The sequence below is a fragment of the Pagrus pagrus genome (genome assembly GCF_965226575.1).
Source record: "Pagrus pagrus genome assembly, chromosome: 8".
In the NCBI taxonomy this organism is placed as follows: domain Eukaryota; kingdom Metazoa; phylum Chordata; class Actinopteri; order Spariformes; family Sparidae; genus Pagrus; species Pagrus pagrus.
The window spans coordinates 14,701,605-14,717,034 of record NC_140192.1 but is presented as its reverse complement, the minus strand read 5'-3'; the positions used below and the strand labels follow the sequence as shown (position 1 = coordinate 14,717,034).

The 15,430-nt window shown below is 40.7% G+C and overlaps 1 protein-coding gene across 2 annotated transcripts in view; it reads left to right on the top strand.

Annotated features, from left to right (window-relative positions):
* The window catches only part of taok3a (TAO kinase 3a), a 68,209-nt gene that overhangs the window by 29,602 nt on the left and 23,177 nt on the right, over nt 1–15,430 (top strand). For both annotated transcript variants that reach the window (XM_084360395.1, XM_084360396.1), the window contains exons 3-10: nt 5,383–5,625; nt 8,911–8,982; nt 9,764–9,865; nt 10,215–10,260; nt 11,437–11,533; nt 11,963–12,076; nt 13,040–13,131; nt 13,368–13,461. In XM_084360395.1, the coding sequence (XP_084216521.1) occupies nt 5,494–5,625; nt 8,911–8,982; nt 9,764–9,865; nt 10,215–10,260; nt 11,437–11,533; nt 11,963–12,076; nt 13,040–13,131; nt 13,368–13,461 (749 nt within the window). In that variant the 5' untranslated portion in view covers nt 5,383–5,493. The remainder of the gene's footprint in view (nt 1–5,382; nt 5,626–8,910; nt 8,983–9,763; nt 9,866–10,214; nt 10,261–11,436; nt 11,534–11,962; nt 12,077–13,039; nt 13,132–13,367; nt 13,462–15,430) is intronic.

Below are 15,430 nucleotides of genomic sequence, written 5' to 3'. Positions count from 1 at the left end.
CAAGAATTCCCTCTACATACACATCAAACAAAATCAATTCAGATGATCAATTTCACAACATTTCTGGGCCATTTACGTATACGTCTTATTATTAATGTAATGTCCCATTTAGATATTTCTGTTGCAGCACATAGGGCCGTATCCACAAGCCTGGTCTTGGTCCTGCAACAACATGTTGGTACATCAATTAGTCATAACTGCACCAATAGGGGGCCTGGGGGTTGGAGGGTGTGCAGAATTTGTTTGTGTGTTTTTCATGTATGCATGTTGAACTTTGGCCCACATTTAACACATGTGTGTTCGCATGTGCTCATGTACAGAAGTCTCAGAGTTCTTTAGAATGCGTTTACTGACGTGCAAATGAGTTGCACTAGCCTGTTTTAAAAATATTGGATATTAGCCAGTCACTGTTGAGTCACTCTCAAGCACTTTATTACATCGCTCGTGTGTGTGTGTGTGTGTGTGTGTGTGTGTGTGTGTGTGTGTGTGTGTGTGTGTGTGTGTGTGTGTGTGTGTGTGTGTGTGTGTGTGTGTGTGTGTGAGAAAGAGAGAGTGTAGTCCAGGCCACATTAGCATAAACTGTATAATCTCTTTTACATATAATTTGTTCCTGTCATATATAGTTTACTGTATATGGCACATGTTTTAGCACCATTACCCACCCCCCCAGTAACCCCCACACATGCCATCTTATTTACTCACTCAGACACGTTGCATGCAAGGCACTCATTGTTCGTGAACATATACACTAATGCACACCTGCACATAAGCACTGTGTCATGCAGTGGTGTGTAGTAGCGTGTGTAGTAAAGAATTTGCGCTCACACACACACCAACCGTTTAATCTGTCTAAGCCATTTGCCTAATCAGCTCTCTCTCAGCACAATACCATTCATAGATGCACAGTAGCCACACACACACGCACACACACTCTCTCACACACACACACACACACACTCTCTCTCTCTCTCTCTCTCACACACACACACACACACACACACACACACACACACACACACAGCGAACTGTCCAAACACTGGGCTTTGCCGGACTAGTAACAGCTTTACCAAGCCCCCTGTGTTACAACCTGTTGTTGCCACGTTGCATCACTTCACACATCTTAGAAGAGAGGAGGAACCAGGAGGAGGTGGAGGAGAGAGTGGAAAAAAGGGTGAGAGGGAGGTGTGCAGAGTCTCCAGAGTGATCACATGACTTCAGCGTTCAGTTGTTCCATTTTTATCTGTCTTTTACTCACCTGCCGACTCCTCCATCTCCACGTTTTAGATCTTCTTTCAAAGCTCCTTCACATGGGGTAAAACTGACTATCTGTCCGTCTGTCAGTCTGTCTGTCAAACCTTCGTTGTCTCTCTGTCCAATCCTTTTACTTCCTCTGTCCCCAATTTTTGTCTTGATTATTTTTGCAATTTTGTTTATTCCTTGTCTCATGTTCTATTAGTGAATACTGTGTGTGTGTGTGTGTGTGTGTGTGTGTGTGTGTGTGTGTGTGTGTGTGTGTGTGTGTGTGTGTGTGTGTGTGTGTGTGTGTGTGTGTGTGTGTGTGTGTGTGTGTGAGTGAGAGAGTGAGTGACAGAGAAATAGGGGGTTGTCTCAGGTTTTAGTTCAGTAGTTATCTGGAGAGATGAGAGACAGGGCTGATGCAACCAGGAGACACGCAGACACATTCACCGATTTACTGACACACACCTGATGCGTGTACTTTCAAGCATGATTAGTTGGTTAGTGAGGTATGTAAAGCCAGAATTTTCGGTGATATGAAGTTGGCTCTATTTTAACTAGATCACCATGGTAACTTATGCTGCAACATATATTAATAAAGAGGCTCTATGTTACAATTTGTAGGAGTTTACATGTATTAATCATTTCTTTTATTGGCCTTATATGAGTGGATTGTAGCGTGACGAAAACAGTGAGACCTTCCCTGTCTTTCTCGGTTGGCTAAACAAGCCTGCAGACGTTTTGTTTAAGTTATTTAATGGACTGCTGGACTGTGGATTTCTTTCTGAAGATATGACTTCATGAACGTTCTCAAGTACCTTGTGTCGGTGTCTCTGTCTTCTCTGCTAACAGAGCAACAATAGCTAGCGAAATGGAGTCCGCTAAAATAAACTAGCAACCAGCTTTAAGCACAAACCAGAGCTTCCACAGAGCCTCTTTAATCAGTAGCCTATGAGGTTTTATAATGCTAAGTGGTAAAATAAATACATCTCACGGCTTGGAGAATTTGAAATGTTTTACTTGCCTTCCTGCTTTAATTTTGCTGCAAAGGTGTTGCTTTTGCTGAAATATTTTTTTTATATTCTTAATTGGAAATAGCAGTAATTTCCTTGCATTTTGTCCTGAGGAGGAGTCAAACCAAACATGCACCAAACAACCCTTTTTGTGGGAAAGTGCAGAGAGCCTGAAGAATTACAACCTGGTTTAACAAGGCAAGTTGATCACCACCATCGTGACACCCATTATTTCTGACAGGGGTTTTAGGATTTGTTGAGCCAGCTCACACAATGAAAGCCTGGCTGTGTCATGTGACATGCTCATTAATAATGCAACATTTCTGATGGTTAATTTGCAGCTTTCAGTGATTAAGAAAGTCTGCCGATCACATATTTAAAGAACAAGAATTACATATGGTATCTAGTGAAAGCCTGACAAGCACAGTATATATATACAATACTTGGTTGTGTAATCAAGTGTTTTTAATTGAACTGCCAGGAACCACAAATAGTTTGTATAAGAATCTTCACCCTACAGGTTGTTTACATGCACTGCTGTACCATTCATCCACCATTCGTCACACCTTTATCACCAACGTGGAGGTCTCAGCTAAAGGGTTGCACGCTTCTCAAAAATGCCTCTGTGACCAAGAAACGCCTCAAGGCAATAAGCATGTAAGCCTGTATATGTGATCTTTCACATTATGTAAGTGGATAAATTGAAACCATGCCTGTTGTTTATGTGACAACCCTACGGAGGTTTCCAAGCATGTTCTGTGACATTCTTAGAGATAAATCAAAGCTTAATGCCATGAAATTTACTTTAGTCAAGCTACAGTTCGGCAGGCTGCCATTCCCAATGCTGATGTTATGTTTGTAGATGGCAGCAGGTTGGCATGATGCTTCCAGGGACCTTACCGTATACACAAGAAGAAGAGGCAGCTTACCTTTAATTAGACCACGCTGCTGTAGAGATAGCTATTATGGAACTAAATGAATTCCTGATTATGTAGTCACAACCCTAATGCTCATCATTCCCTGACTGCCATCGCAAAGCTCTAGGAATCAGTATTTTCCAAATGATCGCCGATGTCTTCCCATCAACATGAACATGAGGATAACAAATAACCAGCGTCTCTCAGTGTCGGCCTCTGACACATGAGCTGCCTTTAGCCAATGTTATTGGGAGTATGATGATGCTGAACCTTGAGACCTTGGGTGTTTAGTGCCACTTGTATTTGAATAGTCTTTGGTCAAGTTTGTTATTTTGCTAAAGAGAAACACTAGACTGCAGTAATTGGTTGGATTTTACTGGGGATGCATGATTTACATCGGACCGATAAATTATCTGCCAGATAATGGAATATTTACATTATCAGTTATCGGCAGATAATGAAATAATAGCGGATAAATATAACCGATAATACAAAGCCAAATTCCTTTAGTTAACAAGTGCAGTATTTACACACTGTATGTGGCGGTATGCACCTTTTAATGTTGGTTTGCCAGCCGCCAATAAGCACGGAGAAAAACAAAGACGCAGAGCTGCTGTACCTGTGTAGAGCCACGCAATGTAGATGAGAACCACACATGTCGTCGCTGGAGTGGCCGTTGTTTTTCAAGTTCAGAAGAAGACAACACGATTGTAACGTGTTCTGCAAGTGTTTGGTGAAGAGGGAAAAAGTCTTTGAGATTAACACAATAAATCTTATTCGAGCTATGAATAATAAATCATCCATCTTTGCCCACTACATCTTAGCCTTTTTACCCCCCGGGGTGCATAAACTACAGGTTAAAATGCAATAATGTGAAATCATTATTGGTTATCGGTATCGGCTGAAAAAATCCATATCGTGCATCTCTAGATTTTACCAAAAATAATTCAACATGCTGATATTTAAAACAAAAAACAACTGTTGCATTGACATTGCGTGATAGAAATACAAATTTCGATACCGCCGTTTATATCAGATTTTGAGTTCCTCAATCCTCAATGAAATAGTGCAGTCTTAGAATCACATACATGAAGTAATCCTCTTCCATCTTTCTGCATCTGGTGCCCTGGAACAGAGTGCACAAGACTTTGCCTTTAAGAGTGATATTTTTGGAGTGGGTGTGATGGTTTAGATCCCTTTAAGAGCAGGGGGATTAGGATGATGCTGATGCTTAGTGTCTTGGCCTGGGTGCATGTGTGTCTTGCTGCCTCTGCCTGTATGTCAGCTCGCTCTGTGTGGGGCTGGCCTTTGGAGCCAGATTTGCTTGCTGCATCTGGCTGATGTGCACAGAGATTTCATGGTAGACAGAAAGAGAGAGAGAGAAAAACTGGGAAGAGAGAGATGGTGTGCGACCGTGTGCATGTGTGTGAGTCTGTGCGATGCATGTGCAGTGAAGCTAACTGGAGCAGTGTGTCCAGGATGCGTACACGCTTGACGGCCTGGCTGCAGCCTTGTGATACAAAACATTTAGGGTTAGTGTATGTGTCTGCACACACACACGCAACTGTTACACTGTGTGCGTGTGTGGAGATGATGCATCAGTGACTCAGCTTCAGCTGTCAAGTATGTTGTGTGTGCGCGCGCATGTTTACGTGAGCAAGTGTGACTGTGACTTGGATGAGCATCAGGACTAGACAGCAAGTAGTCATCATATGACTATGTCTTTTTTCCTGCCTTATCACCTATCAGCTGTCCATGAGATGCACAAACATAGAAGAGCATGCACTGGCACACACACACGCACACACACACACACACACACGTATATGGTTACTCTTTAAAGGGACTGTGAAGTAACAGGAGATCAAACAATGTCTGGATATTCCCTGGTATCAATAACCCGCCTAAGTGTGTATCTGTGTAATTGAATGCTTTAGCTTGCATGTTATCTGTTAAGTACATAGCAATTAATGTAACGCTGATAATACTGATAGTAATTCTCACCCTGGTCATAAAAGATGTAATGCTTTGCTTACTTGGGTCAAGTAAAAATTCTCTTTGTCACAGGAAGTGATGTGTATTCTCATTGTCAAATCAAAGGGGATCTGCATCGTCAGCCTGAAGGAAACAAATGTTATAACCTTGTCCAGTGCAGTACACAGCAATAAAAATGTTTTCAGCTCATCATGTATCTTCCTTACTGCTCTGTTTTACAGGTCAAGCTGGCCAATGCCGGGCCCGTCGTGGACATCTGGTGGCGGTAGCAGCAGCAGCAGTAGTGTATATGTGAGCGTGGTCCCCGGCGCCTAGCCCATGTCCAGCCCATAATGCCGTCGTCCACACGGAAAGGGGTACCAAAGGACCCCGAGCTGGCCGACCTCTTCTTCAAAGATGACCCAGAGGACGTCTTCTGTGACCTGCACGAGATCGGACATGGCAGCTTTGGGGCCGTCTACTTTGTAAGTGCCAATTCACAATTTTGTGTGGCTTCCACAGGCTATGAAGGTTCTTAAAGGTCCTTGAAAGAAGAAGCGCAGTGTGTATTTTAATGGCTTTACAAATGTCCTCTGTTAAACTAGTTATGAATGACAAAATAGTCTTCAAGTGGTTGCCATGGCCATATTACCAAGGATGTTTCACGTGGTATTGTTGCAAGTAGTTTTTCTCGGGCCTTTGCCCCAAAACGTTTTTTATTGAGACTCACTCACTCACTCTCTCTCACACACACACACACACACACACACACACACACACACACACACACACACACACACACACACACACCACTTGAGGACATTGCAAATCTGTTCAGACAACGTGTCAGAGTTTATTAATTAAACATTATTGGGCCTTGAATAGATTGAAAAAGGGTTTGAAAGTTACTATCAAGGAGGAATGATAAAGATCTAGTGGGGATGCCATTCGTGGTGGATTTTATTGGCTGTTCATTCAGCTTGAATCAGAAAGCAAGATGGTAGTTGGACGAGGGACTGGACCATTTAAGAAGTCATATTACCATAAAACAAGGCTCTCTGCCCTTTACTACATGATGATTATTAATGCACGAATATAGCTTTTTATTTGTTAATGAGTTACCCTACATAGTCATTCATCGATTCACTGATTTGTACATGTGTTGTAATTGTAGCCCACTACATTATGAGCTCTTTGAATGCAATTAAGTGGAGACAGATTCCCTCTCCGCACTTTCTCTGTAGCCTTTCTTATTAATCTCATCATCACTAATTACTCATCAAGCCTTTGATTCTAAAGCTGCGTGGAGGGGGGTTGAAAGCATACCACGTCTCTTCGCTCTCTCTTCATTTCTCCTGCTCTGCTCTGCTCTGCTCTCCTCTCCTCTCCTACCCTTCTCCTCTCCTCCAGATGCAGGGCTGGGGGCGACAAGCCTCCTCCCTCCCTCCAAAGACAGCTGTTTTCTTGGTATAGAAAAAGAGAAGCTGTCGATAGTGGGACAGGATTTTCTTGGCTGGCAGCCCTTTACCATCCTCTTTTATCCCATGTCATTTACACACACACACACACACACACACACACACACACACACACACACACACACACACACACACACACTGCCCCAATACATCACTAGTAGCCCTGGTGCCCTTGTCCGTCTGGCTCACAGGCTCCAGTGTACATCTAAATCCTGCCCTGATGCCAGTGCTGTGCTCACTGACACACTTATGCTGTCTGCATTACAACTGGTACACTGCTAGCCTTAGCTGTTAGCTAGAGCAGAGCTTTTTTTCTTCAGATAAAGATACACATTATCTTTAATGTTTAAATATTGGAATGACTACAAGGGAGTGTCTACAATATATGCAGCAAATAACACATAAGGATGATATTAATTAATGTACTAGCATAACAAAATAAAACATTTATAGAAATGTTTTGTAAAATGCAAATGTACTAGTCGTACTTAAAACCATGCCTAGTTGCAATAACAGAGACCTGGTACTTGATGATACATTATGTTGCATTTGCAGCTTTACTACAAGGAGCACTTTATTGTCTAAAAAATATTAAGAAAGTTAGGTACTTTTTCACCCCATTTTTTCTGCAGTTATCCAATAATCTGCCCAAAAGAATGATTAGCCTGCATTTGGCAAGAATGGGCTGAAAGTCACTTTCTGCATTTTGTTAAGGTTCTTGCTAATAATCTGACTCACATGAGCATATTAACATTTATATCAATAGGAGGGCACAAACATTTTAGAAAGGAAATCAAAGTGAAACTGCAAAATTGCCTCCACCCATTCCCAGTGGAAATGATGAATTTTCATACAACTCACTGTGGGAGAAAACGCTCAGCACCTAAAGAAACAAACATGCAGACAGTGTGACGAACATGCAGACACCTGCAAAACTGGAATCCTAGTTGCACTGAGCCACCTCAGGCAAAATGTTTCACAATACTTTGGTTTAGTTGTATAGTCCAACATTTAAGAAATAAATGTCTGCAATATGCATTAATGTTTTAAAATACTGCTGCAGGTTAAGGGGAAATGTACAGTGGCTAATACTGCAAATGCATGCATAATCTCAGGGTTATTACTTTATAGTATATGCATGCATAGTCAAATAAATTTATGTAATTGTATGTGTATTCATAGCTCATGCATGTGAAGGAAGAACTCCATTATAGAAGGGAACAAGGGGAATTCCCCCATGCTGAGTATACAGGCCCTTCACTGTAGTATGTTGAATGAATTAGCCTCTTGTAATTATTGATCTTTTCTTCTGCAGTGACAATTAGCATGAAGTATTTGAATACATGATTTTTTTCACTCTTCACTATACTCATCTATCTATACATCACACCGGAGGGAACAGCTTTTATGCATGAACTGACAGGCAATCATTGGGATCAAATGAATCTGAAAAAAAAGAGTCAAATGGGAATACTGCCTGCTGTTACTGTAATTCCATTTGAATCTCAACATTAAATTCCCATTCATTTGTAAGTGGGATGTAGCCGAGATAAGGGCTTAGGCTGAGCCGCAGCGTAGCTGTCCATAAGGCCAAATGCCTTTGAGGTTAACACCACGGGTTTAGTATGGGCATGTGGATGTGCACAGACAACTTAAAATGCTTGCAGTAGCTGCATAACCGCACGTCACTTACCTGCAGGCTTCCCTTAATCACGTAGCTGAGTGCTTTGATCAGGCGGGAATTTGTTTAAATTCAAATGAGAGAATCTGTTCCTGCCGTATCACTCTGATGTGTACGTGTATGGCTTTGTGCGTGTTTTTGATGTATTGCAGGCATTGAATTTCTCCCGCTCACCTCTGGATCACCTTTAAGACATTAAATCAGAGTCAGTTTAGTTTAATCCCTCTATTTAGCATTCCTAAGTAATATATAAATATAGTAAATGGTTTATAGCATGCTATAATGTAGTTGTACAATGTAGTCAACAGTTTTAACTCCTCTGTTGTGAGGCTTTATGTTTATATTAAACATTTTCAATTGAAAGGCAAAAATGGTTCCCCTGCTTAATCAGGAATATGGATCGTTCTAAAGTAATTTCATATTCGACCATGCAAATCCTTTTCTTACCAGTGTGTTTTATCATTGCGTGTCAGTTTCTAATTTATTGACGCAGGATTCTTTTTATAGACTTTATAGACTGTCTTGTGATGTTTTGTGAGAGGATTTCTGTATCAGTGTGTGTGAGGCTTGTCTTTAAATTAGACTTGTGATCTCTCTGTTTTCTCCCCTAGGCACGCAACTCCTACTCCAACGAGGTGGTGGCCATCAAAAAGATGTCCTATAATGGCAAGCAGACTACCGAAGTAAGAAAATAAATCACACAAAGGAGCACACAGACATGCCAGACTTTGCCTTCAAAATCAAGGTGCCACTGTAAACACATCATCACAGTTTGGTGGTTGTTGCTCTTAACCATATCTCAAGGTAACATTTATTTTCAACCGGTTTGGCACAAATCTAGTAACAGCGAACGCAGGAGCATTATGTCACTCTAATGATATTCACCCGAAGCTTGACACTAGTTCATGAGACTGTGAGATATCTCTTTTGTGGTGGTTAATTACCCTAAAGGAACAAAAATAATGAGAAAAAAAGGAAAAATAATTACTCACTACCAGATGCAAATTTTGGAGAAAACATATTCCTCCAACAGATGCAAATTTTGGAACAACATATTCCTCCCTCAAGCAAACGACTGAAAAAATTTCAGCACAAGTGTGTTTCAAAAGGCGTCCTGTGTGATCACAACATACACTTCACTTCTCTGTCTCTTTAGTAAACGATCTTCTCTTTATAAACTTGAGTGGTGGATTTATGAGAGAACTTTTGCATATCACTGCTGTAATTGTATTTCATCACTCCATTTATTATTTATGTTGATAGACTGCTATTAAACGACTTTCCTGTCTGTCTGTATGCAACGGTAACAGATGTATAAAAGTCGTTATACCTGTGTGAGTGTTTACTATTACTGAGGTCAGCTGGGACATTGTATTCAATGTCACTGCAGAGCCCACTTAAATGTTACTGTGATTGTACCTGTAGAGTGTAACCATCTGTGTGTCTGGATTTGTTTTTTGGCAGAAGTGGCAGGACATCATTAAGGAGGTCAAGTTTTTGGGACAGCTGCGACACCCAAACACGATTGAGTACAAAGGCTGCTACTTGAAAGACAACACTGCCTGGGTTAGTGGATCCCTCTCCACATCTCCTTTTGTCCTAGTTCCCTCCTTTGTTTCAGTCTTGCAACATCGTTAGTTTATCTCTTCCTTCCCATCTTCTTTGTCTGATTCTTTTCCTCTTTTTCCTCATGTCTTTTAGTCTCCTACTGACTGTGTTTTCCTACTGACTGTGTTTTCCCACTGCCTTCCTCTATTTCTCTGCATATGTTGTTGTCAGACATCACAATGTGATAGGTTGATGTACAGAAAGACAAGTTTTCACGTGACTTGAAGCTTTGTATTCGGGAAATTTTCTGATGAAGCACACACCATGTGAATGATTAGTTATTCAGCTGTACTGTATTCTGTTTCAGCTGGTGATGGAGTACTGCCTGGGCTCTGCATCAGATTTACTAGAGGGTAAGTGTGTTTATGAATGTTTTAACACACACACAAACACACAGTCATGAAGCTGTTTTTTATTATCAGAATCAGGATGTTTGTCTTAGCATATTTCCAGGAAGTCACTATGCCCAGCCAAGAGGTGATCTCACAACCCCCATGAAACCGTTTTTTTTTTTTTTACATTTAGGTTATTGTATAGATTAAAGACACAAGATATAAGAGTGATGAACATTTTGATTCTTAAGATTTATACAGATGGAAGTCCAAGTCTTTCTTATTTTGATTTAGTTCCTAGCTTAACTACTTTTTCTAGAGACAAAAGAACACTTTCTGGTTTTCAAAGCGTAAACCTCCTTCGCTGTCTTTCCTCCGAGCGTTCCTGACCTGAACCTAACATGTTATTTTAAGCACCTATGTGTGCACTCATCACTGACGCAGATGCACAGACATGACAGTTGGCCTTGGCCTGTTTTGGGGGCTTCTGCCTTTATGAAATTTCTCAGTCATAGTTCTGCAGTGACCTTTTGCCTTGGCACACAGTCTCTGTTACTATGATGGTCCACGCCTACTGCTAAGCCAGTTTAGGAGCCCATATCACAACTATTTCTACATGTTGTCCATATGGCGGATGCTAAGGGTGGACTTTGCTATTGTTATATCAGTGAGGTTTTGGTCAAAGCTGCAACGAATATTTGAGCAATCAAATAGATGTCAACTATTAAATAGTTGTGAACTATTTGATAATTTATTAACTGGTTTTAATACATTTTTTAATTATCTGATTCCAGCTTCTTTACTGTAAATATTTTCTGTTTTCTTTGCTCCTGTATGACAGTAAACTGAATAGTTTTGTGCTGTGGACAAAACAAGACATTTGAGGACATCATCTTGATGTTAAGGAAACTCTGGTCAACATTTCTTTCCTTTTTTTTTTCTTTTTTAACATTTTATAGACCGAACAACTGATTGATTGATTGATCAAGAAAATATCTGACAGATTAATCAACAATAAATGCAGCCCTAGTTGTGGTTGCCAGTGCCTTGTTCAGGCATGAACTATATGCAGAAGCTTTATTTAGAAACATGTTTTATGTAGGTCTTTGTGTAGAGCTGTTATAGTTCATTATTATTATATAATTCAAGTCTTTAGAGGGTTCCTACTCATTTCCACTGTGCTCATTTTTTCCAAAGTTCATAAGAAACCACTCCAAGAGATGGAAATTGCTGCCATTACCCACGGTGCCTTGCTAGGACTGGCTTACCTACATTCCCATAATATGATTCACAGGTGAGTCAGTCTGTTACCATGCTCTAACATTTCCCAACAGGAACATACAAGGGCTTCAGCAAAAACATGATAAGATGAGTTGAGAGACGCTCGTGTTCTCCCTTTATTGCACCATTAAGTAATTAAGCTGTAAAACCTCATGCCTGTACTTATCCTTCTTCAGTCTATCTTTTATTGCAGACAAATATGATTGGCATCCGACTATGGCACCATAAAACCAACGTTTTTAACAGTTCATCTGTGTTATCACATGACATAAAACCCATCAAAATGCAGATATGACGTCTATAAATACATCACAGCAGTGGCCAGTTTGTCGAAAAGGATGATGCATAATAGATCACAGAGAACTGATGTGGCCCCTCTTGGCTGCTGTGCCTACATGTTGTCTTTATATTCTCACTCTCTTTATCCCCCTCTCCCATCCAGAGATGTGAAAGCTGGTAACATCCTGCTGACTGAGCTGGGTCAGGTCAAACTGGCCGACTTTGGCTCTGCCTCCATTGCCTCACCTGCCAACTCCTTTGTGGGAACACCTTACTGGTCAGTACACATGAGACAAGACATGGACATTTGGCAGGGTATAACATTAGTATCTGTTTATGCGGTGTGTGAGTTATTGTTGCCATCATACTGTCAGCGATTTTTGAATTTTGACATCTGAAGCCAAACTCATAAATTATAGGATTTTTTGTTGGCACAAAGGCAAGTATTTCTCGAGAGCCCTTTTCAGACATGCTCAGCGTTACATAAATGCGATGGTAATTTCAAGTGTTGGTCTGAATAAGCACTTGATTCACTTTTAAGTAAAAGTAACAACAGCTATTTTAGGTCTGACCTAGTAATACTAATAAATGATGAATTTCATGAGAACCTTAATTAGGGAAAGAAGAGGGGTTAGCCTGCCCTGCTCCCTCTTGCACACCACTTGCCAAATATTGTGCCAGAATTGCGGGTCTTTCTGTAATACATCGTCATATCTGAAAGGAACATTTGAGTATGTAAACCCATTGTCTTAATAACAGAAAGACAGCACTTTAACAGCTTGATGAGGCCAACATCATCACATATTCCATGTCCAAAGCAGGTTCATATATCAGGACAGCCAATCTATTATGTATTGTTCATATAGAATTCATCGGCTCTACCTTACCCACCACAATACTCACTCACACACTTCATGCAAATTTGATGGTGAATGAGTATCGTCACATAAACAGCTGGACCAGTGATGGACTCTCATGATCCCAAAGGCCAGCAGCACATGACTTTGTCTCACTCGCCATGTTAAATTCACTCTTGCATACACACGAGTTGTCACACTCGAGGTTTACAGAAGCACACATATATTCCAAAAACTGAGCCGCTATCACAGCATACCAGAGTCTTTAAAAGCTCTGAGAGGCTTAGCAGATTATAACATTTTCATGGATTTTTTCCCCATACTTAATAAACTGTGTGTTTGTGTGTGTGTGCATTTGCATGTGCGTCTCTCTCTGTCCTCAGGATGGCCCCAGAGGTGATCCTAGCCATGGACGAGGGTCAGTACGAGGGGAAAGTGGACATCTGGTCCCTTGGGATCACCTGTATTGAACTTGGTGAGCATACCTCTATGTACGGGTCAAAGAATGCATATATAGGCCTATACAGTCAGAAATTCCAAAGATTTAAGCTGATTAAAAATGAGTCATGAAACTGGAGAACAACAAAACATCTTTTTCGTTCTGCCGTGCTTTTAAGACTTTGAATTTGCCTCATTCAAGGAGAAGCTGAGTGGTGATTGTGCAAAATTTCCCTCTGATCCATCTGACTCCCGAATCTTTTCTCATTTTAGCGGAGCGCAAACCCCCCTTGTTCAACATGAACGCCATGAGTGCCTTATATCACATCGCACAGAACGACTCTCCCACGCTACAGTCCAATGAGTGGTGAGTTGAAAACACACCTCCCAAATATTACCACTCAGATTTTTTTTTTTTTTTTTTCAATCATTTTCATATAAAAAAAAAAAAAAGTTCTAGTCTTTGCAGGATGCTGTCCAATGTGTGAACAGTCAAACTGACTTCAAAATGTAAAAAAAAAAAAAAACGATTGAACTACAAAAATGTCCACGAAATGAAATAATCCAATGAAACTGCTGAAACAATACTTCCCATCAGCTGTGAATATTAAAGCCGATCTGCGCTCAGTCAGGGTAAGACATCCCTGTGTTAATCTGCACGACCTGTGATCCCTGCGACAGGCCTTGTGCAAGGTCACACTCTTAAGTCTCTTATGTAATTACCTGTGAAACCTCCACCAAAGACATACTGCGTAAATACCAACAGCATTCCTGCTGGGCTGTGAGGCGGATTTTAATGTACCATATATCAACATCAAAACAAAAGCAGTATGATTATTCTAATATTATTCTAGTGGTTAAAACTCACATTTTTTGTGTGTTTGCCATACTAACTAGGATGTTTCTTTGTACACAGACTTTATGCTGCGCTCAGCCTCACAGCTTATGACTGTAGATGCTAATAGATTCTCTAGAGACTGTCCTTCCAGACATCAAAAAAAAAACTTTAAGCAATTAAATTCAGGCCAGCTAGGTTTTAAAAAGCTCTTTGCTGTGTTTTTGCAGCAGCTTCTCACCCACAGTGTAACACCTTATTTTAGTAAAGACTAGTTGTGCAACTGGGTATCATCACAAAAGATGAGATTTTCATTTTTAATTCACCTAATAAATTAAAAAACTGTATCTAAAATTGTTCATCTCTGCTGATACAGATAACGTCGGCTTTTGTTGAATTTTTTATGCGAAGAAATAAAACTGGTTCTATTTTTGTGTCAAAAAATATTAAATGATGGGTGTTCATGCTGCTTGAAGCCCTTCATTTTAGGAAGCTTAGTTATTTTATAAGCAAGTTATTTTTGTCTCGCAAGGAATGAATACTAACACTTACTGTATACTTTAGCTTTTAATTGTAATTATTACTTTGTATATTTTTTTCATAAGGTATGAAAGTGAATTCAGTGCGGGCCTAAGCATGCAGAGTCGTGTCTGTGTTTGCTCCTTGTCGTATGATGCAAGAATCTGCATCCTCTGCACAGCCAAGTCAAGAAGCTGAATATTGCTCCCTACCTGCCTCGGAGCAGCCTGAAGGCATCAGTGGCCTTCCTGTGTTTTCCACCTAAGCTCTCAATTAGATAACATATTTACAACCTAAAAGAGCAAAGTATGTATCATGCTCTGACGAAATAGCATATCATTGGAAACACTAGGCAGGAGGGAGTCTTTTAAGCTCGAATTTTCTACCTATGACTGTACATGAAGAAGCCCTTTTGTAAAATCAGCATTGGCTTGTAGCATCGTGCCGAGGCGAGCCATTGTGCGGAGCGGTGCAGGGTTGTGGTATTTTTGGAGGAGCTCCAGCGGCCCGAGGCATCAGCAACATCCCGCCAGATGAGACTAGTAGAGACATCAGCTCCATAGTGTAACTTCAGTACACATGCACAAGGCCACACTGTGCACACATTGGCATGACATACAAGTGCACTCATGGACCTTTGCTCACCACAGAGGACGTTGGATAGAGAGGTGGAGGAGCTAGGTGGTGGATGGGCACACTTATTGACCCTACAATGACACTTATTGTGCATATTGACAATTTAAATCTTAAATAGCACCACAGGGTACTTTATCTTAACCCACACACACAGTGTTACATATTCTGTGTTATCATGAGTGTATTTTTAGATCAGAGTCAGTGGCACGGTGTTCCACAGCTCCAGTGGCCTATATTTTCATTGCTCCACATATTTACATAATCTGTATATGGTTTATATATGAGACTACACCCAGAGATTACATAGGATGGCTCTGTTTTAATTCATTGCTATGATAAACAGAGA